A 22,753-nucleotide genomic window follows, 5' to 3' on the forward strand; every position below is an offset into this window, starting at 1 on the left:
TATGTGTTACCTGCTGCAGTTCAATTGCATGTTATTGGTTCAGCAATTAAACGTTTTTGTGGAATGTTCTTATCTTAATATTTATTCTGTGCTTTTGGCATACTTTTCTTTTTGTGATTTGGATTTAACTGCTGTACCCTTTATACATAACTGTATAGTTGACATTTTTCTTTCATGGTTCTTATTAAAAATGCTATGAAAGCTCATAACATTTCAGTAATAAAGTTACTGTATAAGATGAATTGTTGTATACTTTTAAAACGACCTTCTATGCACTGTTGAATGCTGCTGACAATGTGATCCCCTTTCTACCTTTTATAAAATTATATTTATTTCAAGAAGATACTTTGTTTACCCAGCATATGGGTATGAAGAATGTGCAGAATTTGTTTTTTAATCATAAAAAAGAATTTTTTTTAAGCTCTATCTCAAGTGGGGGAGAGAGAAATTTATTTTTTTGTTCTAATTATTTAGGAGTCTCAAAAATGCAATTTAAGAAACTTTTTCATTTTTATTTCTGTTATTGTTTTGGTGTAAAATCCCATAGAAATGGACTTAGTCTCTATATACAATCTGCTCATAGAGATTTCAATACTTTTTTTACCCTTCTAGTTGATGTTCACCAATTGATACATTTTCTATTAATCACCACTTAACTATCAGAAACATATTTTTGCACTATTGAATAGCTTGTGTCATTAGTGGTAAAGTAGGTAAAATAAAAGTTTCTAATTGTAATTTATGCTGTGGGTGGCAGTCCTTAATCAGTGTGATAATACATTGAAAATTTTTCATTAAACTACAAATTGATGGATCTTTTTATCCTTCGTAAGAGTTTCTAAAGGTAGCATTTCCTTATTATTATTTTTTTTTTTTTTTTTTTTTTTTCCATTTCAGGAAGTAACTCTTGAAAATGTTGAAGAGTATGTTGAATTGATGACAGACTTTTGTCTTCATACTGGAATTCGTAAGCAGATGGAAGCATTTAAAAGTAAGTTTTAGCAATTACTGTATGAAAAACAGACATTCATTTCTTTCAAAGTAAAATTTCTGATTAACAGTGTTTAAATCAAGAGTAAATTAAATATGGTAATCTTGCAGTATAATCATATGATTGTTAGTTAATCTTTTAAAAATATGTAAAATAAAAAGTGAGTTATTAAGAAATTGTTCTTTAGTATTAAATTCTGCATATAATCTACATCTAACTGTCCCCAGATATTATGTGCCAATCCTTGTTTGATAAGCTTTTGTTTTTCATAGTTCTGTAATCTTAGTTGTAGAAGAATTCAGTTACCAAACCTGGAAAATTGACTGAGATCTGTTTTGAGTGTGAAAGGGTTTCTTTTGTCATTATTCAAAAATACTCTTTCTTTTCTCATTTTTAAAAAGTGCTGACAAATGTGTTTTATTGCAGCTGTTTTTAGGAATTCGAGTTTGCTCTTTTCAGATGTAATTCAAAGTTGCTTCTGATCAGAGTAAAAACAAAGGTAGCAAAAGTTTAGGAAGTATATCCATGTGAATAAATACCCTGAAAGATATGTTGAGGATGATATGTGTGTTATGAATAATTCTATCCGAAATGAAATGATAATGTTGAATATTGGAAAGTTGCTGTTAAATGCTGACATACTAAATCAGTAGTTGGAAACGTTTTGTGACCTCAGAGTTTCTTACATCATCATAATAATGAAAATTAATAAAATTCCATATTGTAATAATTTAGCATACAGAAAGATGTAGCATTAATTACTTGTGTAAGGTCACAATTTTGAAGATGGACAAGTGAATAAAACCACTGGAATAATTATTTTGAATGGCGTAATTTGAACCTGAATAGATTGCTACTTGAAAGTTTTTTCAGTTCTTATACAAGATTGAATACAGTTCCTGGATTTTTAGGGAATAAAGAAAACATGTTGGTGACCTCTTAAAAGACACTTTTTAGACAACACTCACTTTTTCTACATATTTCTTTTATTGGGGGGATACTTTTCTCTCCTTCTTAATAGTAGATTCCTTAAAGTTATTAACATGAATATTTAAATATATCATGCTAGAATTTAATTTTACCTACTGAAAAATTTATCTTAAGTAGATCTGACATTTTAAGGGGGGAATCCAAATGTTGTATCTAATTTTGTAAATCATTGTCATCATTTTTATTTTATTAGCTGGATTCAATCTCGTCTTTCCTATGGAGAAACTTGGTGCTTTTAGTCCTGAAGAAGCAAGATTAATGCTTTGTGGTGATCAAAATCCAACATGGACGAAAGAAGATTTATTGGCATATACTGAACCTAAACTTGGTTTTACACGTGATAGGTAAGTTTTATTAAGAACTGCATCTTACAACTAGTTTATTAAAAAATTTGAAGTAAATGAATATAATATACACTGATAGCTAAGCAGATATATTTAGATGCAAATAATGATGTGGCTAGCTCAGTGATTAATTTATTAGGGACTGGGGAAAAGACAAATATTTTTTTTATTTTATTAATGTCATATAGAAAATGTTAAAAGTAGTTACTGAAGGAAGAACAGTTTGAATACATAGCTGTTTAAAAAATAGCTTTTGGATATGAATCACTTATTTACCAAAAAATTAAATGCTCCAAGGAAATTAATCAAAAAATTGATGAGATTTTACTGCTAGTTTTAGATCGAGATGGCTATTTAAATGAATTTTTTTTTAAAATTTCTTGTAGTCGCATCATTGCAATGTAGCATCGAGTTCAGTCTATTGTAATTGTTTTATGTAAATTCTGCAAGTATGGTCAGTCTACCATTTGATATTGCATAATAGTAGTTTTTGTTTGAATTCATTTTCATGTCTCCGTTAAATTAGGAGATATCACATTTGTTAAGACATTTTTGGTAGAGCACTGCCAAATTGATAACACTCTACTTACATGATTCCTATCAGTCTAATCAAGCTATCTTCAGGTTACAAAAATTTTATTTTAGTACCATAGTAAACTGCTGATAATGCATTATAACAATTTGTAATTGTGCATAATTCTGTAATATCTCTTTGTGTTTGGTTGTGGGAGATATGTTGTAGGGCCCTTTGATACAAGAAAAAGTTTACATTTAATTTTTCTGAGAACACACTTAAATGTGCATTACTAAAAGACCCGATGCAGAATGCAATTAATATTTAAAATATGGAATCTAAATTAAAATAAGCCATACATGTTCAGTTTGTTATGAGCTTGTTCCAATGTAGTTAAGATTTCAAAAGTCTGAAAAATTCTCACTTCATGTTACTTTTTAGTTTTACTGTAGTGCTGCCTCTCAGTAAGTTTAAATATTCATATACTAAACACATTTTTTAAAAGTAATGTGAAATACCTGTTCTGTTGCATCGCCCTTGCTAGTCGTGTTCCATTCAGACATAGCTAAAGCAACAGGAGACTAAACATTAGGATCTGAATTTTTGCAAGCACTTCATCCATATCCACCATAAACCATTGTTTATGGTGGATACATTACAATACATTTTATTTGAATATCCTGCCAATATCTTTTGATGGTAGTCATTGTCAGAATGCCTGTAATAGAGAACTACTTGTGTACATCGGCTTCTTTCTCTCTTTTTTCTTTTAATATACAGGGTGATTCCAAATTCACCATACAAATTTGGAGGGGAGTTACAGAACAAAGATACAAATCATATTCGCATAGGAAATCCAGGTCATAATCCATTTATTTAGTCATAAATACAGGTGTCTCGCTTGAAATGAAACAAGGTGTTTGCAAGAACTGTTCAAAATTCGGTCTATCAACAGCAATACATGCTTGACAACGTCGGTGAAGTGATTCACGTACACTGGCACAGATGCCAGGTATTTGATGTACACATGCAGGTTGCAGGTACATATTCAAGCTATGAGATTGTCAACTGGAGTCACATGAATGAGACTCTTCAAGTGCTCCGAAAATGTAATAGAGGCTCAATAAATCAGAAGATTGGGGTGACCAAGGGACGAGTCCCCCATAGCCAATTCATCGCACCCCAGAAGTGGTATTCAGGTAATTGTGAACATTGGTGCTGAAGTGGGCTGGTGTCATGCTGGAACCACATTTGTTTGCAAATGGAGATCTGAACATGTTGCAGCAGTTCTGGTAATAACTCTTCCAGAAAAATTAGATGACATTGGCCATTTAATTGGTGCATTCAAATTGCATTTTTGATGTCTCAAAAGTGCGACTTAGGATATATATTAGATTTATATATAGCATTGTCCTAACATAGGTGTTTTGACACGAAATAGGACTTTTTCTGAAATGACATAACAATTTTTTCTATATTTCGATTCTACAACTCAAATTATGCCTAGATATTAAATTTTGTAGTTTTTGGTGACAAATTTATGGAGAAATTTTAAAATTTATCATGGCAGATTTTTTTCAGTTTGTGCCAAGAATAATTCACTTGGCAAATTTCTTAATTTATAGCAACCTATTTTCTTTTCCTTTTTTTCATTGTCCACAAAAGGAAAAAAAGTCATCATTCATACTTTCAAATAATTTTAATAGAGTGTATAAACCACATTTTCACTATTATCGCTTATAAAAATATGGTAAATTTTAAAATACACCAATATGTCAATTCACGTATATCCGTATATCTTAGAAATTTTGAATAAAAAAACTTAATTTTTTGCGGGTATGCTTAGAAATACATTTACTTTAAAATGATGGCAAAAATTCTATAGTTTATAATTCAAAATTATTTTCAAAAAGCTAAAATTTTAAGAGCTAATTTTTTAGAAACTTCTCGCATGATTTTTACAAAACTTTGCAGTTTGACATAATTTGAGATGTAGAAGTGAAATATGGAAAAAATTTGGCATGTCATTTCAAAGAAGTCTGATTTTGTATCAAAATACATGTAATAGAACAATGCTATATATAAGTCTAATACATATCCTAAGTCACGCTTTTGAGAGATAAGTTGAAATTCTTCAATCGGCCCAGTAGAGCAGGAGATATAGAACTGTGTCCCCCCTTTTTTCCCCATGGTGTACCAATTAGAAAGCGGACAATACCCGCCCACACATTCACGCTGATTCATTGTTAAGATGCATATAGTCGCATTGCATTAGGATTCTCTGTTGCCTACATACGAGAATGTGCATGCATGCAGTGGCTCAAACAATTGAGAATACACATTACTTGATAAATCTAACTTTAAGTATAAATAACACATTGCCAAGAAGAGAAAGCACGTTTTTATTTTTACATATAACAAATGGTTTAATTTAAAGTAAAAATAAAGAGCAATTAACCAAAAAATTCTAATATAAACAAATTCAGAAGCATTTTAAATAAACATATGCAGATTTTTGCCTCAAAAAGTTAAGAATACACCAATGAATTTTTTGTGATATCTCACATACAAAGAAAGTGTCAATATTTTGTTGCATGTCTTTTGGCTTTTATGATCTCTTCCAAACGTTGTGGTACCAATTTGACCAACTTTTTCGCTTGTATCTAAATATTTTATCTCATTTATCTTGCAGCATTGTTTTAATTCTGTATTTTGGATCGCTGCTTCGAGTGTGGTTCGTAGATTTTCTGTGACATTGATGTCTGGGGACTGTGGTGGTGTGTATAACTGCTTTTACAACGAAAAAGGCACAACATTTTCATGTTATGAGCTGTGTGTTTGGGATCATTGTCATGCAGGAATATGAAATTTCCATCGAAACCTAACTTAACTTTCATCACTTTTTTTTAGATTAATGTGAAGTGCATCCAGGTAAACCATATGATTCATAATGCCATTTATAAAACTAAATTTCTACCTCAGTTGAAATCATACAACCACAAACCATAACGGAGCCACCACGTTTAACTACAGGATGTAAATTTTTTGGATCCAAAATGGTGTTTGTCCTTTCTGCATATGGTAGGATGACAGTCACTGCAGAAAATGTTGAACTTACTTTCATCAGTGAATATAATTTCTTCCAAAAGTTATTCATCTTAAGTTATTAACTGATGAGTTTTTGCAAACTCCAAAGGCTTTTTTTTCCTGAGTTTGCAAAGTGATGAATGGTCTCTTTCTAGCAATTCTACTTTTATATCTAGCTTGTCTAATTACATTTCTCAAAGTTTCAACACTTCTGCCAGTTATTTGAGAAGTTTCTGCAGCAAGTTTGACTGCACTTACTTCAGGATCAATGGTGATATCTTTCAAAATTTTCTTTTGGTAACATCACTTAGAATACCCTTCCTTCCTCTTCCACTATTGTTTTCAATCAATCTGTCACTTTTAGCTTTTCCAATGATTTTCTGTACATACATGTGACATTTACCAATAATTTTAGCTATTTCACTATAAAATTTTCCTTTATTATATAATTTTAGTGCGAATTTTCTTGGGCCCACCAGCGACCGAGCGGTAAAGTCACTGAACACTGGTAGTTCGGTTCAAATCCCGCAAACGGGCCAGCTGCATGGGCGTTTTCGTGGTTTTCCCCATGTGTAACGTGTAAATGAGCCCGTTTCCCTTAGAAAGTCCTCCACAAAGGCATCCCGCGAATTTTCTTACATCAATACTGGTTTCTCTGAGCAGCCATTTCTCTATTTAAAAGTGTGGCTTAAAATTCACATAATAAACGTCATCACAAAAGTGAAAAGGTTTAAGGTAAGATTATTCAACATTAGATCGAAATTGAAGCCACATAGAAAAAATATAGATGGAGTTAAACATATTTTTCATTGGTGTATTCTCAATTCTTTAGGCAAAAATCTGCATATGTTTATTTAAAATGATTCTGAAATTTTTCAGTTTGGGAATTTTTGTTGGTTCTTCTTTATTTTTGCTTTAAATTAAATCAATTGTTATGTGTAAAAATTAACATATATTTCCACTTCTTGGTGATCTGTTATTCATATTCAAAGTTAGATTTATCAAGTAAGGTGGATTGTCAGTTGTTTGATTCACCCTACATCCTCACAGGTAAACATCGCCTCATCTGTGAATAGCACATGAGCTGTGAAGTCTGGCTACAATGAAGATTGCTGCAAAAGCCACAGGCAGAAGTTCAGGTGCAGAGGATAATCTTGCAGATTCAAAGCTTGTACTTGCTGAATCTTGCGGATTCAAAGCTTGCAAAGCTTTTACTCGCGTACTCGCTTGCAGGTGTAAGTGATTTTCGTTCAACGCTCTCCAAATGGTATGTTGCCTCAAACCTGCATTCTGTGCAACAGCTTTGTTATTTGAACAGCCACAGTGTTTAAGGTAGTGTCTGCAAATCATGGATTATGTACAGTTCGTCATTGTCCAGCATCCTGTCTGGCAACATGGAAAAAGCCTGTTTCACAAAGTTGATGACGTTACTGCTGAAACATTCTGTGTTTTGGGTTTTGTCTATCTGGAAGCCATGTGATACATTTGTAGCAGAGCTCTGGCATTACTGTTTGCATGGCAGCACATGTAATGCATTGCTTCTGGGGTGCATTTACATACAGAGAATATCATGTATTTATTGGCTATGCAGCTTTTTAGATCTTGTAAATTAGATGGAAGAGGAGAGTGCTGTCGGATGCATATTTCCACCATATCCAGCACATTTTCTATGGGGTTAAGATTGATCTGCGGCGAACAAATTTTGAACACTTCTGGCACGATATATAGTTGAATTATCATCCATGAAGTATCTGTTGCCATCAGGAAAAAAATGCAGCATTGCAGGGTGCACTTGATCTGCCAGTATATCTGGATATCTCATGGCTGTTCGTTTACCCTTGAGGAACATCAGGGCACCATTTCCATGCCAGCAGAACATGCCCCATATCATGATACTCCCACCAGACTCTTGCACAGTGTGAGTAAGGCAAGATGGCTTCATAGGGTTTTCGCAAAATTCGACGTCTTCCATCAGTGTAAAATAAGGTGTAGTGTGATTCATCTGGCCACATTACCCGTTTCCAATCCTCAGATGTCCAGTGGCTTCTTTCCTAGCACCACTGCAAATGAATTTTTGCTTGTTGGGCAGAAGTGGTTTTGTCGCAGGCATCCAAATGTGCATGAATAAACAAAGTATAATGCTATAAATCACAATTTACGAAACAGTTCTTAGCAAAAACAAAATAGCTGTGTAATTCATTCTTTTTAGTTTTTTCATTGTAAGAGTTTCTCTGTTGTAATTGTCTCAGAATATGCATCAGTTTTCTCTATTAAATTAATTTTACTCTTTTCCTCCTAATTTTTTCTTCCCAAAATATTTCCAGCTTTTTCTTGTTACAGAATTGGTAGGGGTAATTTTTCTTTACGATTTTAGACATTGCAACTTGGGAAGTTTAGAAGGATTTGAAGGCAAGATTTATAGGCTCATGTTCTAGCGCAGTGGTGGCAAACCATTTTGGTGCCACATGCCCAAAGTGGAATGGCCGTGTGCCATTCTGTTTAAGGTATTAAATTAGAATTATTCATAAGTTACCTTAAAATGCTTAGATTTGGAAACTGGAATCCATTTAACAATGAAAGTATTAATTTTATTCATTTAACAATGAATGAAAGTCATCGGCAGTCTGTGATAAATTTGAATTCGTTTTAACAAACATTAGCTGCTTCAACTTTGGCATATTCTTTGCCAAGTAACAAGTAATATGATTGGCCCAAATAATTGAAACATTATAAATTAGGTCAATAAAATATGTATATCATTCTATGGCGATATATGAAAATCTTATATCTAGGCTTAGGCCCTATGCCAATGACATTATGCGATAAGTAAGTGAACCGTTCAAGACCATACTATATAAAACACTTATTTAAATTACATAGTATCATATTATTGTGATTGTTGATTAAGGAAATAATATTTTATTCGCGTGCTGGCTGATGAGGCTATGCTTGCTGGCTGTGGCACACGTGCCATAGCAAAACTGTTCTATCACTGTTTGCCATCACTGTTCTAGAGGATTCCAGAAATATGTGAAAAAATGAAAAATGTCTTCGTGGTGTTAACACGTAATGGGTGTATTTTACAGAAAGTTTGCGCTAAATTTCTTACTTTTTGGAGAACATCTGGAAGAACAATGAAAACATAATATTTCAATGTTTTACTTCTGATCTGAAATTTTTTTCTTAACATGTTTACCTTCCCTTTATTTTCTCTACTTTTCACTAGACACAAGTTTGAAAACTATCAAAAATGCTTCTAATCATATCACATGGACAGGCATTAAATAAAGGATATTTTTTTATTAATAAATAAATTGAAAACTGACAATTTAAAAGATTAATCTAATATGTTAATTGCATCACACACAGGACTGGTGATAGGCATTTACCCACCTGTAGATCCTAAATTTTGCTGCCTAGTGCCTTTCTAAATTCTGGTTCTAATGGCTGTTGTAAATTCTAAAAATTCTGCCACGCCAGTTTTGTAACTGGCCCTTATCGTATTTATTTCATATTTGTTCTGAATGTTCATATTGCTGAAGAAATAAAATTAGAAGCTTTTTCTATACATTCTTAAAGCATTTAATTTTTAGAATAACAGAAATCTTGAATTAAATCCAAAACTTTTAAAATGAAAAAATTTATTCTTTAGAGGTATATACGGCTGTTATTATGTAAATTACCCAGTTGCTTAACTTCAACCTTTACTGCAATTTCCCATTTCTGTATCCTCACCAGAGTGCAAATCACTTGGACAGTTTTTAAACTGAGGTGTATGAAGTGTAGGACAAAGGTATTTCCGCTTGCTCTCTGCATTAGTTCTTGCCAGCCATGATAATTTGTAATTATTTGACTTTGCATGATCGCTGCCAACATTTGAATTTGGTATGACAATTGAGGTACTAGGCCACATTAAATTAACATTCAACTGTATAGTCTTTGACCACTAGTCTATATTTTTAACTTGAATTTGACTGTTCTTGTTTAACAACATCACCACGAGCTGTAATTGATTTTGTTAACGTAAGAACATGCCTTTATATTTTAAGTTCTTTTTAAATAAGAGGCTTATTTAAACCTTTGTCTGACTTTTCAGACATAGCGATAATTTGCTTCACATCTTGTTGGGGGTGGGACTATGTATATTTTGCCAGAGCCGGTAAATCCTCATAGGTATGTTGTAGAGAGGTTAAAAATTTAAGAGATAAATAGGGTTCCTAGTGGTCCTTATAAGTGCTTATAAGTCCTTATATTTGAAAATAAAATATAAAGGCCCTTATAGGTGCTTACTTTTTCTTTAAAGCCCTTATTTTTTTGTTTTTAGTGCTTATTTTTTGCTTTTAGTGCTTTTTTTTTTTTTTAATGAATGCGCTATTTTTCCCGGTACCAAAGCCGAAACTAAATAAACAACTTTTCTTCCTAATATGGAATGTCAGATGGTGAATCATACTCCCGGAAATAGCTTTTCCCCTTTCTCTGCATTAACATAACCTTTGGTGTGCACGAAGAGTACAGACAGGTGCCCGTCGTTCTATTGGTCAAAGAAATGCGAAAGTAATAAATAAAGGGAAAGTAATCGAATAGTCAAAATAATTTTGTTTTTTTGGCCAATACATTATACAGTACGAAGATTGGGAGGTTCTTCCCTTTCTCCGCAAAATCTCGAATATTGAAACTGTTACAGTTCGCTGCAAAACAAGCAACGGACTTTTTTTTTTTTTTTTTTTTTTTTTTTTGTCACTTTCCAATGTGGATTGAATAGGACTAAAAGTTCTGTGGTCTACCAACCCAAGCGAAGAATGATTCTATTCTGGAAATTTAACGCCGTCTGTTGAAAATTAGAACGAAAAACACCCCAGTTATTTAGTTCTTTATTCTCCCAATACCGGCAGCTGTTGATTCCGATTGCGTAATATCACATAGGGAAGAATTACGGAGCACGTATTGCGCAATAACGCTTGCAATATTTTGCAGAGATAATTAATTTTGATGTTCTGTCCGAGATTTGTTTATGAACACTTAAAAGAGTTTTACTGTGCTTGCTAAGCAGAATATTTTTCAGTTCCATTGGTTTATTTTTATATGATGTGCATATCGAAATGTCAAAAGCATTTATTTAGGGAAAAAATTTAAAGAGCGGCTACAGTCTACCCCACCCCCCCCTTCGCTCCTCTTTTTCAAGTTACGCTGAAGTGTCCGAATATTCGCCAATTTCCAAGTATGCGGGTTAGTTAAGATTTTACTATTAAAGGATGACTGCATGAAGCAAATTTCTGTCTTCTGATTTCAGAAATGTTCCTCTTTTTTACTTAAATTACTTTGCTTGCAATATCTGTTAAGAGAAAACTGATATACAATGAAAATTTAGAAAATGTTTAGAATTTAGATTTAAATTATTTAAATATCAATATGAGTGGAAAAATAAAATTGTATTTATTATTAGGTTCCAAGTGAATACAATAAATATGCCTTATTATTATTTTTTTCTCTATTTTGAACTGAAATTTCATCATTAAATCTTGTAATATAGTTTAGTTCTGCATAGTTTTTTTTTTTTTTTTTTTTTTTTTTTTTTTTCCCGCTCATTGTAAACTAGTTCTGTAAATTGAACTATTATTTAAAATTTAAAAAAAAAGTAATTATTTTCCATGGTTTAGTAATACTCATTCTCTCTTAATAAATACTGAATTTCTCATATTTTAAATTACAAGTCTAATTTTTCTTTTAAGGTTATGCAGTTGTGTATAATGTAATTAGACAGCTGCTTATTTTTTTAACTAAAATGTGGCTATGAACCCTGGATAAAGCACGGAGAAACTAGTGAGAACTTTGGTTTGCATATTGAGACAAATTTCTAATTGTTCAAAAAGATAAAGAGAAGGAAATTGATATAAATTAGCCAAAATGTCTGGAAAGGCTTTAAATTAAACAGACACATAAATATTTTTTGAGTACTGTTTGTACTGTTAGGATAATTATATCCTAAGAATCAATGTTATAAATTATATGTATTTTAAACTGTGAAATTTTATTAGGTTGTGATTTTAATAGGGTTTTTTATCAAATATTATTTAAGAATAAATTAAATTTAATAGTGGCCATGTAAATCCATAATGGCTAAGGTTATCTAACTACCTAATTTAATTATTTATAACTAACCCTTAAAAATTATTTCTGCATATTAAAGCGAGTTATTGCCTTTCATTTATCTTTACCGTGGTCATGAGATAAAACACAAAATTGTAAAAATTCATATAAAACTTATGCTTCACATCTAGTGAGACTTAATATGAAACAACTTATCACCTCTGGTGCTTTAATTGTTTATTGGAACCTTAAATTGTATTAACTTGGTTACAACCACTGAACCTCTACACGAAGCTTTGATACTAACTTTCAAAACTTGCCAACCGTTCTTACATCAGGCCTTTCAGGTCTGTTCTGATAAGCAAGTCTCTCTAGGTAAACAGCAATGGTGGCTCTTATGTTATGAATCGTGCTGATTATAATTTTACTTCTCATACCTGCTGTTTACTAAACCTCTAGACTGAACAACTGTGATAAAATGAGATATAAATAAAAATCAACATAAAGGTAGCTGTTAGTAAAATGTAAATAAAATGTCACTTATCTTCTTTTAAATATGTTAATAAGAGTAAAATATTTAATGCTACTTGATAAATTTCATAAAGTTTATTTTATTCTCAAACTTAATAATTATGTTAATTAAGTTATGTTTAATAATAATGCATCCTACCTACCTATCTATTTTATTTTTGGGGTGGTATTATAATAGTGAAGTTCAGGCATGGATAATATTTTTAATTGAATTTATTCAGTTCCCATTTGCTCATAGGTCCTTAATTTTTTTCATTAATGGTCCTTAAAATTACTTAATTTCCATATGCAGAAATCTGTACAAACCCTGTACTAGCCTTCTAACATGTGTAACCCACATCATAAAAAAAAAATTGCATTCTTCATCCCTAGCATGCATTCAAATGAAAATCTCAAAGGTTTGTAATTCATTGACCAGTGTGTGTACTTTTGTGTCTATTCAGCAATTTATAACAAAACACAAAATTAGCTCTTTGACATCCTCCATGTAGTCCTAATATGGTTCTCTATGATATGCTTCCCTTTACACACTTGAAAAGGATTATTAAGGGAACATGGCATAGAGACGTTACAGCTTTCAATGCAATTACATCAGCTGTACTATATACTAGTGTGTTAGATGTTTTCTGCATGCTCCATATTCAAGGAGAAATGACTTTGAAGGTGCTCAGGGTAAATAATTGCTAAGTTAATTATTTTTGTAGTTATTTTATTAAGCTCAAAACATTTGAAGACAAAGGTTGGATTTGCATGTAAGAGTAAATATATTTTTAAATGTTTGTATTTACAGCTTACTACATGCTGTGTGCAGTTCTTAGAATTGTGCCTTCCTACCAATTTGGTGATGTTCTACAACTTTTTTACCATATGTACCTTCTGAGGTATTGCTGCTAAATAATAAATTTTGCAACTTAAAGGGTATTTTCATCAGTCTTGCCTAGTGGATATAAGTGGTCACTTTACCTTACTAACATTCACTTTCATGGCCATCTTCACTCATAAGTTATTTGAATAATGCCTTTTGCATTTTCTTGTCAACCCTGTATGTATAATGTTTGAGTGCTGATGTTATAAGTATCTTTCATTTATCTTGTATTTTATATACTTTCACTATTTCACCAGTTTTAATGTAAATATATTTTACAGCCCTGGATTCCAAAATTTTGTGAACGTTTTGGTGAAAATGGATGGAGCTGAAAGGAAATCTTTTCTTCAGTTTGCTACTGGGTGTTCATCATTGCCACCTGGTGGTTTGGCTAATTTGCATCCTAGATTGACTGTTGTGCGCAAAGTTGATGCTACTGATGGGAGTTACCCATCAGTTAATACTTGTGCCCATTACCTAAAACTGCCAGATTATTCCTCTGAGGAAATAATGAGGGAACGACTTCTAGCTGCTACAAGAGAAAAAGGTTTTCATCTGAACTGATCTAAGTGTATTTTAGTTAAAATTAAGCTGTCTTTGGTTATTTCCTTGTTATATCAGAACTGGAAAAGAAATTTCTGTTGTGGCCTGAAATTCTCAGGGATTTCCGACTGAGAATAACACAAACTGTGTGCCTCCCCTAGTCCTCCAATTTGTCAAATCATGAGAGCTTCCTTCAAGTGAGATAAGTACATTAAGAACTGTTGAAGTACTTGTCCATTATACTTTTTTACTGTAAAGGATTAATAATTGCCTTTTTCAAGTGGTGCCTCATGATATGCAACAACAGTGCAGTTAGTTGCTTTGAAGAATGTAAATAGTTCCCTTTTGGGAAAACACTTGTGATATTGCTGTGTTTATTAATTAATGAAGGGGATGTTGTAAACATTTATTGTACGTTAGTAAATACTTTATAGCTTTCCTCGCATCAGATTTTGAGCTGGACCTTGGATGAAGACTCCAGTTTATTCATTTTAATGATGAAACTGTTGGATACAGTAAGATTATCCATTCCATATCCCAGCACACTAAAAACAATGGATAGAAGAAAAAGTGATGCTGGAATAAATTTTATGAAGAAACAAAATTATTTTGATTTGTTTATTTTTGCTGTTTCCAAGAGAAATTGTAGATTAAATTAATACAATTATTTCACCCTTCCCACAATTTCATTAATTTTCCTATGTAAATTTTAAAATGAAAAGGATCAATTACATTTTTCAGAATTTAATCTGCAAATTATGTGTGTTCATTATGAATTAAACTGAGAAATTACAGTATGAATGGTGAATTAAATATGCATGTATATATTCATGAAATAATCTATGATTTTTAATTTATTTGAATAAAATTGATTTTCCTGCCTGTAAAAGTTTGCTTAAATCAGTATGTATGTGTACTAATATCTGTAAGTCAGCTTACAGTATTTAAATATGTGTCGTCTTCAGATAATGTGCAATTGGTTTCAATATTTTATATGTAGCACTTGTGGTGCTAAGATCATGATGCATATATTTAGATTTGTAGCTAAGTTTGGTGGACTGTTTTGTTTTGAACAATTTTCGTTGCTTCTCATTTTAGTATTGTTGTCAAATAGCATACTTTTATGAAATCCATTGGAATACAAATTAATTCTATGTTGTAACAAATTAAAAAAATCTACATGATTTAAAAATAAAAAATTAAAGAAATTTTTGGTAATAATTCGTAATAAAATTATTTGAAAAAATTGACGTATAGTGCATATTTTACCTCACTTTATTCTGTTATTTATTATATGAAATATTTATATATATATTTCTTCCTTTTTAAATTAAATATGTGTAAAATTGTTTTGATAGTATGAATAAACTGTTTTTTTAAAAGCCTTAGAAGTTAAAGCATCTAAATATTCCAACGCTGTTTTTAGGTTCTGGTACATTTGCCCGAAAACTCGGTTACTCATCAGATGTATATATAACTACAAAACAATTCTTTTGAAAACAAAATATAAACATGCCTAGTATTTTTGCACATTAAGCTGCAGAAAAATTACCATTAAAGACATAAAGTTAGAAAATGAGCAGTAACCTTCCCTTCTGCTTTTTTAAGGACTTTGGACCTTCCCTTTTTTTTTTTTTTTTTTTTTTTTTTGTGTGTGTGTGAGTAATTACTATTACAGTCACTAAACTATAATGATCCATGCCACTTATTATTATTAAATTGTAACAGATGCAAGCAAAATTAAATATGTGCAATTTAATGAACACCTGTAAGTATTAGTAATAAGTTATGCAAACATGGAACATATGGACTTCCTTCATGACATTGCATATAAACTTGAATTGCAAGTTTGTTATATTGATAAATTAATATATTGCATATATATTTCTTAAAACATCTTTTTTATAAGTATTGAAAATTTGAATTTGGGCTGTTTTGTTAGGCTCTTTTAGGTACAGATGTCCAGTCTGTATTGATGGGGTACCATGTAAAAACTGTACTCGTAAAATATTCTCGTGTATAATTAAACAATAATTATTACTCTTGAAAGCCATTTTTTCATGAGCTTTTCTGTCAGGGCTGATTGCTTGGGTCTATTTTGATGGGGTACTGCTGTATTCAATGCTTTATTGGAAATATATTTTTTAAATGCAACAACTGATCAAGATATGCATATGTATCCATAAAAAGCATTTTTTTAAATTTAAGTAAAAGATTTAAATGTTATATTTTTTATTACTGCAAAATCGCATGTTTCTCATTAATGTCTAGTACCATCTTTTAAATAAAATAGTTTGTCTAGTTGATATTTAATGCGCATTCACAGCAGTAAGTTCTGACTTTTGTAACTGCTTCTGATGAAATAACTATAATGTTTTGGGATTGCATTTATCATTGTGATCGAAAGTTGATTAATGCTGTCTGCATTTTAATCAATTTTTATATTAATTTATCTTTATATGATTTGTTTTTTATTATAACAATTAATTAATTATCAATAATTGTATTTTTTAATTATAAGTATTTTCAAGTTTTAAGTGACAAGGAATAGTTTCTCATGCTGATCGGAATAATCTTATCCATTCCTGGCATGAAATACGAGCCATCTAGTGGTAAATAAAAAAATAATCTGTTAGGCAAGTACCCGTCGGGCAAGTGACATCGAGCAACAGTGTTTTGGGCAAATGGCCTGATGTGGTTCTTAATAATATTTAAGCATTATCAAAGTTTTAACTCTGAGAGGTACATTGTTGCTTAATGCCAATGACTGAATATATCATTCATTATCATTACATTCCTGGTCAAGAAAGTTATTGTGATGATTGATTTTGAAAGGTTCTTTAGTTTGCTGTCATCCGTGGTGTTAATCCAATACTGGGACTTCTTTCTTCTCACACATTATTTTATTTATATATATATATAAGAGGTGTTAATTAGATTACAAAATATTTACATAAGATTAACATTAATTAAAGTCAATTTGAGAGTACATGCCTGCATATTATCGTGTAGTCCTTTTAGGATATATGGCGAGTGCACGCCTGCGATAATCGTGCAGTCACCCTAACTGATTCTCCCCTGTGGCAATCAATCGCCAGAGGGTGTTGTACAACTTTTTCCCTCAAATACCAGGGGGAGGGAGGTATCAGACATTACAGTTATATTGACATCTCTATTAAATGTAGTGGTTTCATATTATATAAACTTGGACATCTTTTGTAGAGGTAAAAAATGTAATAATTTTTTATGTGTGTTGAAATACCTTTAACTTGAAAAGTATGGTCAAACTCTGTGCATTGTATTTCCAATGGTAGTTTCATTTCTTTTGACCTTATAGAACTTTAAATTCAGAATTAAATAGCTATGATTGAACAACATACCTGAAATGATTGAAGCACTATGATCATCTGCTCAATATGGTAATCGTGTGCATTCATCCAAGCAGGTCTTATATGATTAAAAATGGGAACTAAAATTTATAATGACTCAGTGGTAGCTGATGCAACAATATCAGATATGATACATTTGCAGAAACCCTTGGGAATTTCATTAGGATCTTTGGGGGGGCTGGTCCAGAACAAATGCTACAAACAGCATGTGAGAATTTCCATAATTCCTTTTTGCTCCCACACCATCTGAAGAGCAACTCAGCAAAAAGAGTTCCCTCCCACAGTTGATTAATGCATACTGTGGTAAATTATTACATATCATTATAATTGTCACCATTTTCTTTGAAAAGCTCGTTGTCAGTGTATCTTTCAAGTACTTTCCATTTTCCTCCTCAGTGAGTTGCATCACTAAATCTCATGTGTCAGGTGTTGATTACTGTAGCATCTTTTTCTTTAACATCCATCTTATTCCTCAACTTATTTGCTTGGTATCTCAAACTTGGACAGTAGCAGGATTTCTTCCTTATGTTTTAAATCTATTCTCATAGTCTGGGTAGTATAGTGTGGTGTAGTATTAACCTGAAAAGATATATCTTATAAATGGGATTTAATTTAGTTTCAGCTATCAGCTTTCTTAGTTAACAGTGATCCCTTTTGTGTCCTGGTATCAACATTTTCTCAGGTAAATAATATAGAAATGCTTATCCAAACAAACAGCACTGGCTGATTTATGACTAAGTGACTGAATTCATGGGACAAGTTGTTCAAGATTCAGGTTTTGTCAACTGGACTGTACAGACTATCATAACTTTCTCTACATGCAGAGAAATACAGAGTAATTTTGGAGTCTGGATCATGAAATAACCCTTTTCTTAGACAGATAGCTCTCTAAATCTTTTTCAGAATAAGCTAATATACCAGCTACACAGTTTAACTGGAAATGAGATTAATTTGATCAAGCAACTTTGTAACCAGTTCAAATATTTTTTGATATTTCAAGTTTCATTGTATGTGCTCTCAGGTGAACTGGGGTTTGTATGTGTGATTAGAGCTGTCTGTGCCTAGGCAGCCCCATTTTCACTGGGATTTTGTGTAGTACATTTTATTGTATCTTACCAGTGCATTCAAAGTATTTGCTTATAAGTTTTATACCAAAATCTTTCCTCGCTCAGATTATTATTAATCCATGTCTGTCACATATCTTGCTGGCAAGTGCATGGTTTTTACCTTCTTGAAGTTCTCTTTGAAGACAAAACTGACTGTCAGCATTCTGTAAGGCATGCTATCTCAAAATAATAATAATAAATAAAAAGTTTTGACTATGTAATTTGACCTTCAAACTCATTTCAGCTTCAGTTCTTGGCCTTTTCCATCTGAGAAATGAATAATTCGTTAGCAAAATTGAACAGATTTTAATTTTAGTTCATGAAATTGTCCTAGATATGTACTGTTACATGAATTGCTTATATAGAGGCCCTATTCTAGCATTTTCAGTAGTCTAGGCAGTCAGTACAGCAAGTGCACTGTATAAGTTAAATGTATTAATAATTCAAAGGTAAATATAGCTTTAGTTGTAACTTGTGATAATAATTCACCTATCACCATTTGAAGATTAGCATGCTGTACTGGCTCTGATGCCTGTATGAATTTGCATGTTTCATTCACTAAAATCAGTCTTGTTTTAACCTGAAGTAAATGGAATTTTGAGAAAGAAAATAAGGTATTAAAAAGTAAAATATGTATAATGTACATTCATTAAATTAAAAATCATTAAATAAATTTACATTAATTAGCATGAAAACAGTTTTATATGTTGCTGTTTTTACAGGATGATTTTGATAGATGTATTTGTTGTGCCCTTTTCTAGAACTTTTGCGTTTCTGCTCTCAATTCCATCCACCTTTCCCATGTATTTAAAGTTTTGCATTTTCAAGGCAAGAAGAATCTCTGTAATATTCCTAAATTTGTAGCACTAGTTTTGAAGGTTTAAACCTAGAACTGTCTTTAGCTACAGAATTGTAAATGACGAAAGAGAAGTCTGTGCTCAATCTGTAGCAATAAAAGGAAGGAGGTCCAGCTATTGGTGCCATCTGTTGATGAAAAGTGAAAACAAATGTGAAATAATTTCGTTAAAAGCTGCATGTGAAAATGGATTAAATTGGTATTGTTAACCAGAACTGAAGGATTTTTATTATTGCAAGACGTTTTTGAATAATTTTAGCAGCTCAAAAATTAAAAAATGATTTTCTGACCAATGGTGGATTTATGTTTGTTTTTCCTAACATGTGCTTCATGTTCCTTAGCACGAAATTTTAAGGTTCTCTAAGTTTGGTTTAATCAACACACTTTTGTTATTAAAAGTTAGTTTTATTCTCTGATTAATTAGCAAATGATTCTCATCGACATTGAAAGTATTGTCAGATGAATAGTGGGTACAAACCTTTGACTATAATACAACATTTGTCAAGTTGCAGTTTTTACTTCCATGATAATCTTTCGAATTATAATGTTAACTTTTGCTTCAATCTGGCCAATCATCCTTCTGAAAACGTGGACTCTGGGTTCTTGTCCAATAATTTAGCTGTAATCATCAAAAGAAACCCTTAGAAAAGTGCTAAAAAGTAAATTGATTGTGCTTGTTCAAAATCATCTCATTTAAATGAATGATACTTTTTTATATTACTCATGTTTGAGCTCAAAGTATGCAGAATTCTATTTTGTAATTCTGAAAACACTACTTGCAGTTAATTTATTTATTATACCTTTGATATGTAACTACGTGCAAGAAATTATTTTAAAATTACCGAAAATGTTGGTTTTCTCCTCCAAAGGAAACACTTTATGCTTTGACATCCTGACTGTTTAAAATTTAAAACTGAACTGGTGATGTAGGTTTCACACCACATCTCTCATTTATAGTATTTATATATTCTGCACATGGCCAGTAGAATGGGGTGAAAAACTACTGCTTTGGGAGGAAATTTAAATCGCCTGTATGTAGAAAAGTTAATTGCCTTTCAGTCAACATATTTAACGTCCTAAATTGAATTTGATCTGTGGCTCCAGATTCCTAAAACTTTCACCATACAAAAATTATCATGCTAATAATCTACATTTTTGCTATGCAAAATATCAGCCTTGTTAATCTCAGATGTAAAGGACCACTTCATAACTGTGCCACAACTTTACATAAGTCCACCGCTGTTTGAAAAGACAGAAATTTTTTTCATGGTGCCGAGGCATAAGGGTGCATGTACAAGATTAGTTTCTAACTTGAAACTGATTGTCAGCAACCTTACGCCAATCCAAAAATTTTCATAAAGGCGCACTCATCAGTTGCGTTTCACATGCGGACTAATTAATTATGAAGTGGATGAAATAACTCTTTGGAAACTTAATGAAATTGGTAAACACAAAGAGGGATGCACCTTTTTGGAAAACACTGGCTATGCATAAGGGTGCCCAAGTTTTCATCAGCCAAAACATCAGGTTGTGGTTCCTGGAAAGGGACTCGGGTATTTCAAAATGTCAACCTTATTTTTATTGAAATGACAAACTGCTATATGCATAAAGGGTGAAAAGGATGTGCATACTTTCTCTTCTAATAATTTTCTTCTTTAGAATTTAAATAATTTTAATGCAATCTTTTCTACCATATCTACAATATTCTTTCAAACGTTCAATTGCTTGTCCATTCTGTGTAATCATTTAAAAGTCTTAGCTTCTCATTGAGAGGGGGAAAAAAACATTAAATTTTATTTTTGCTACTGCTGATAAGAAAAAATAAAGACTTGCATGGAACATTCACACTTGGTTTAAAATAAAATGAAAACTCTAGAAATTAGATCATAAAATAATTGAGAATTTTTCTCTTAAGTTTTGCCAGATATAAGAGTAGTCTGTAAGCTAAAAATTTAGATTGCCTAAAATCATGCTTGTATTACTTTGTAATAGTAGTGCACAGTATAGTAAGATTTCATTAATGAGTTTCACTGATGAAATCTTACCATGCTGTGTGGAGAAAAACAAAGTAATACAAGAGTTCGATAACGTCATTGATGATTTTGATGACTGTAAAGCAAAAATAAATAAATAGCATTTTATAATATTTTAATTAAGCATGTGTAAAAAATTTGTCACGTTTATGCTCACGAATTCACGATTCTATTTTTTATTATAAAAACAAAACATTTAATGAAGAGCTTATGTACATTATTTACATTATTGAAAGCACAATCATACATATATTATAAATTTTCCCATCATAGGGCCAAGATTCGTTTATCAAGAACAATTACCGCTATGCGGCCAAGAACAGATCATTTCAAGGCGTCGCCCTCAAGCTAACTAACAGAGTATTACATTCCTTCTCTGCCGCCAGTCACGTGACCTAGTTGGCGACAGACGATAAAAAATAAAAGAAAAAATGAATCCATCGGAGGGAAAAAGAAATAATTTCAACAAACTCCCCCCCCCGATGAACAATAGGTTCATCATAAATTTAACTAACTATTACAATATTACTATAATAATAAGAAACAAATAAAAATTACTTACATATACAGGTCACATTATATCAATAATTTCTTAACACCAAGAAAATTTTTTCTGAAACTATAGAAAAAACAAAACATTTAAATTAACATTTCTCAAGATCACCACAAATCATTAAACCAAGGAAAATAATAATGAATAAATGAAAACATTATGAAAAAGAACATTTTTTTTTATCATCAGTTTATCAGTCATTCAGTCCAATTTTTTTTTTTTACCAGTCACTGATTATTGCAATTACTGATATCATCAATTTCTAAATTGTACAATAGCTGCACTGGACGTTTGATTACCGAATTACCAGTTTTCACTTCACACGATCTGATCATTCTATCTCTACCAATAAAAGTTTTGGTTATTCTTCCTAATTTCCACCAGCTTCTAGGTAAATTTTCATCATAAACAAGTACTATATCATTTACGTTGAATGCAGATGGTTTCTTCTGACCGGTATAATGAGCAGATCTCAAGCACAGGAGATATTCTTTTTTCCATCTGTTCCAAAAGTGATTTATTAGATTTTCTCGTGTACGGAAACGTTTTAACATTACTTCTCTGGAACCTGGTAAACCTGGTCATTCCTCCTTACAGCTGGCAAACTCAAGAGTCGTTTACCAATCAACAGGTGGGCTGGAGTAAGTGCGGAGGGCTCTTCAAGATCAGAAAAGACGTATGTTAATGGACGCGAGTTTATCATCGCTTCTATTTCAAGCAAAAGCGTTTCTAATTCACTTTGAGTCAAAGATGATTTCCCAATGTTCTTTCTTAAACTAGTTTTTACACTGCGAACTAAACGTTCATAAAAACCGCCCCACCAGGCAGCACGTTCCACAATGTATTTACATGTGATTCCATGCG

General features: G+C 31.8%; 1 protein-coding gene across 5 annotated transcripts in view; it reads left to right on the plus strand.

Moving 5' to 3' along the window:
* Window positions 1-15,202, plus strand: part of Ufd4 (ubiquitin fusion-degradation 4-like) — a 405,607-nt gene extending 390,405 nt beyond the window's left edge. For all 5 annotated transcript variants that reach the window (XM_085808305.1, XM_085808308.1, XM_085808306.1 and 2 more), the window contains 3 exons: window positions 898-991; window positions 2,175-2,325; window positions 13,691-15,202. In XM_085808305.1, the coding sequence (XP_085664431.1) occupies window positions 898-991; window positions 2,175-2,325; window positions 13,691-13,973 (528 nt within the window). In that variant the 3' untranslated portion in view covers window positions 13,974-15,202. The remainder of the gene's footprint in view (window positions 1-897; window positions 992-2,174; window positions 2,326-13,690) is intronic.
* The last annotated feature ends 7,551 nt before the right edge of the window (window positions 15,203-22,753 follow it).

This window comes from Stegodyphus dumicola, chromosome X1 (assembly GCF_044657685.1).
Source record: "Stegodyphus dumicola isolate Sdum_Otavi_A_Nest chromosome X1, ASM4465768v1".
Taxonomy (NCBI): Eukaryota; Metazoa; Arthropoda; class Arachnida; order Araneae; family Eresidae; genus Stegodyphus; species Stegodyphus dumicola.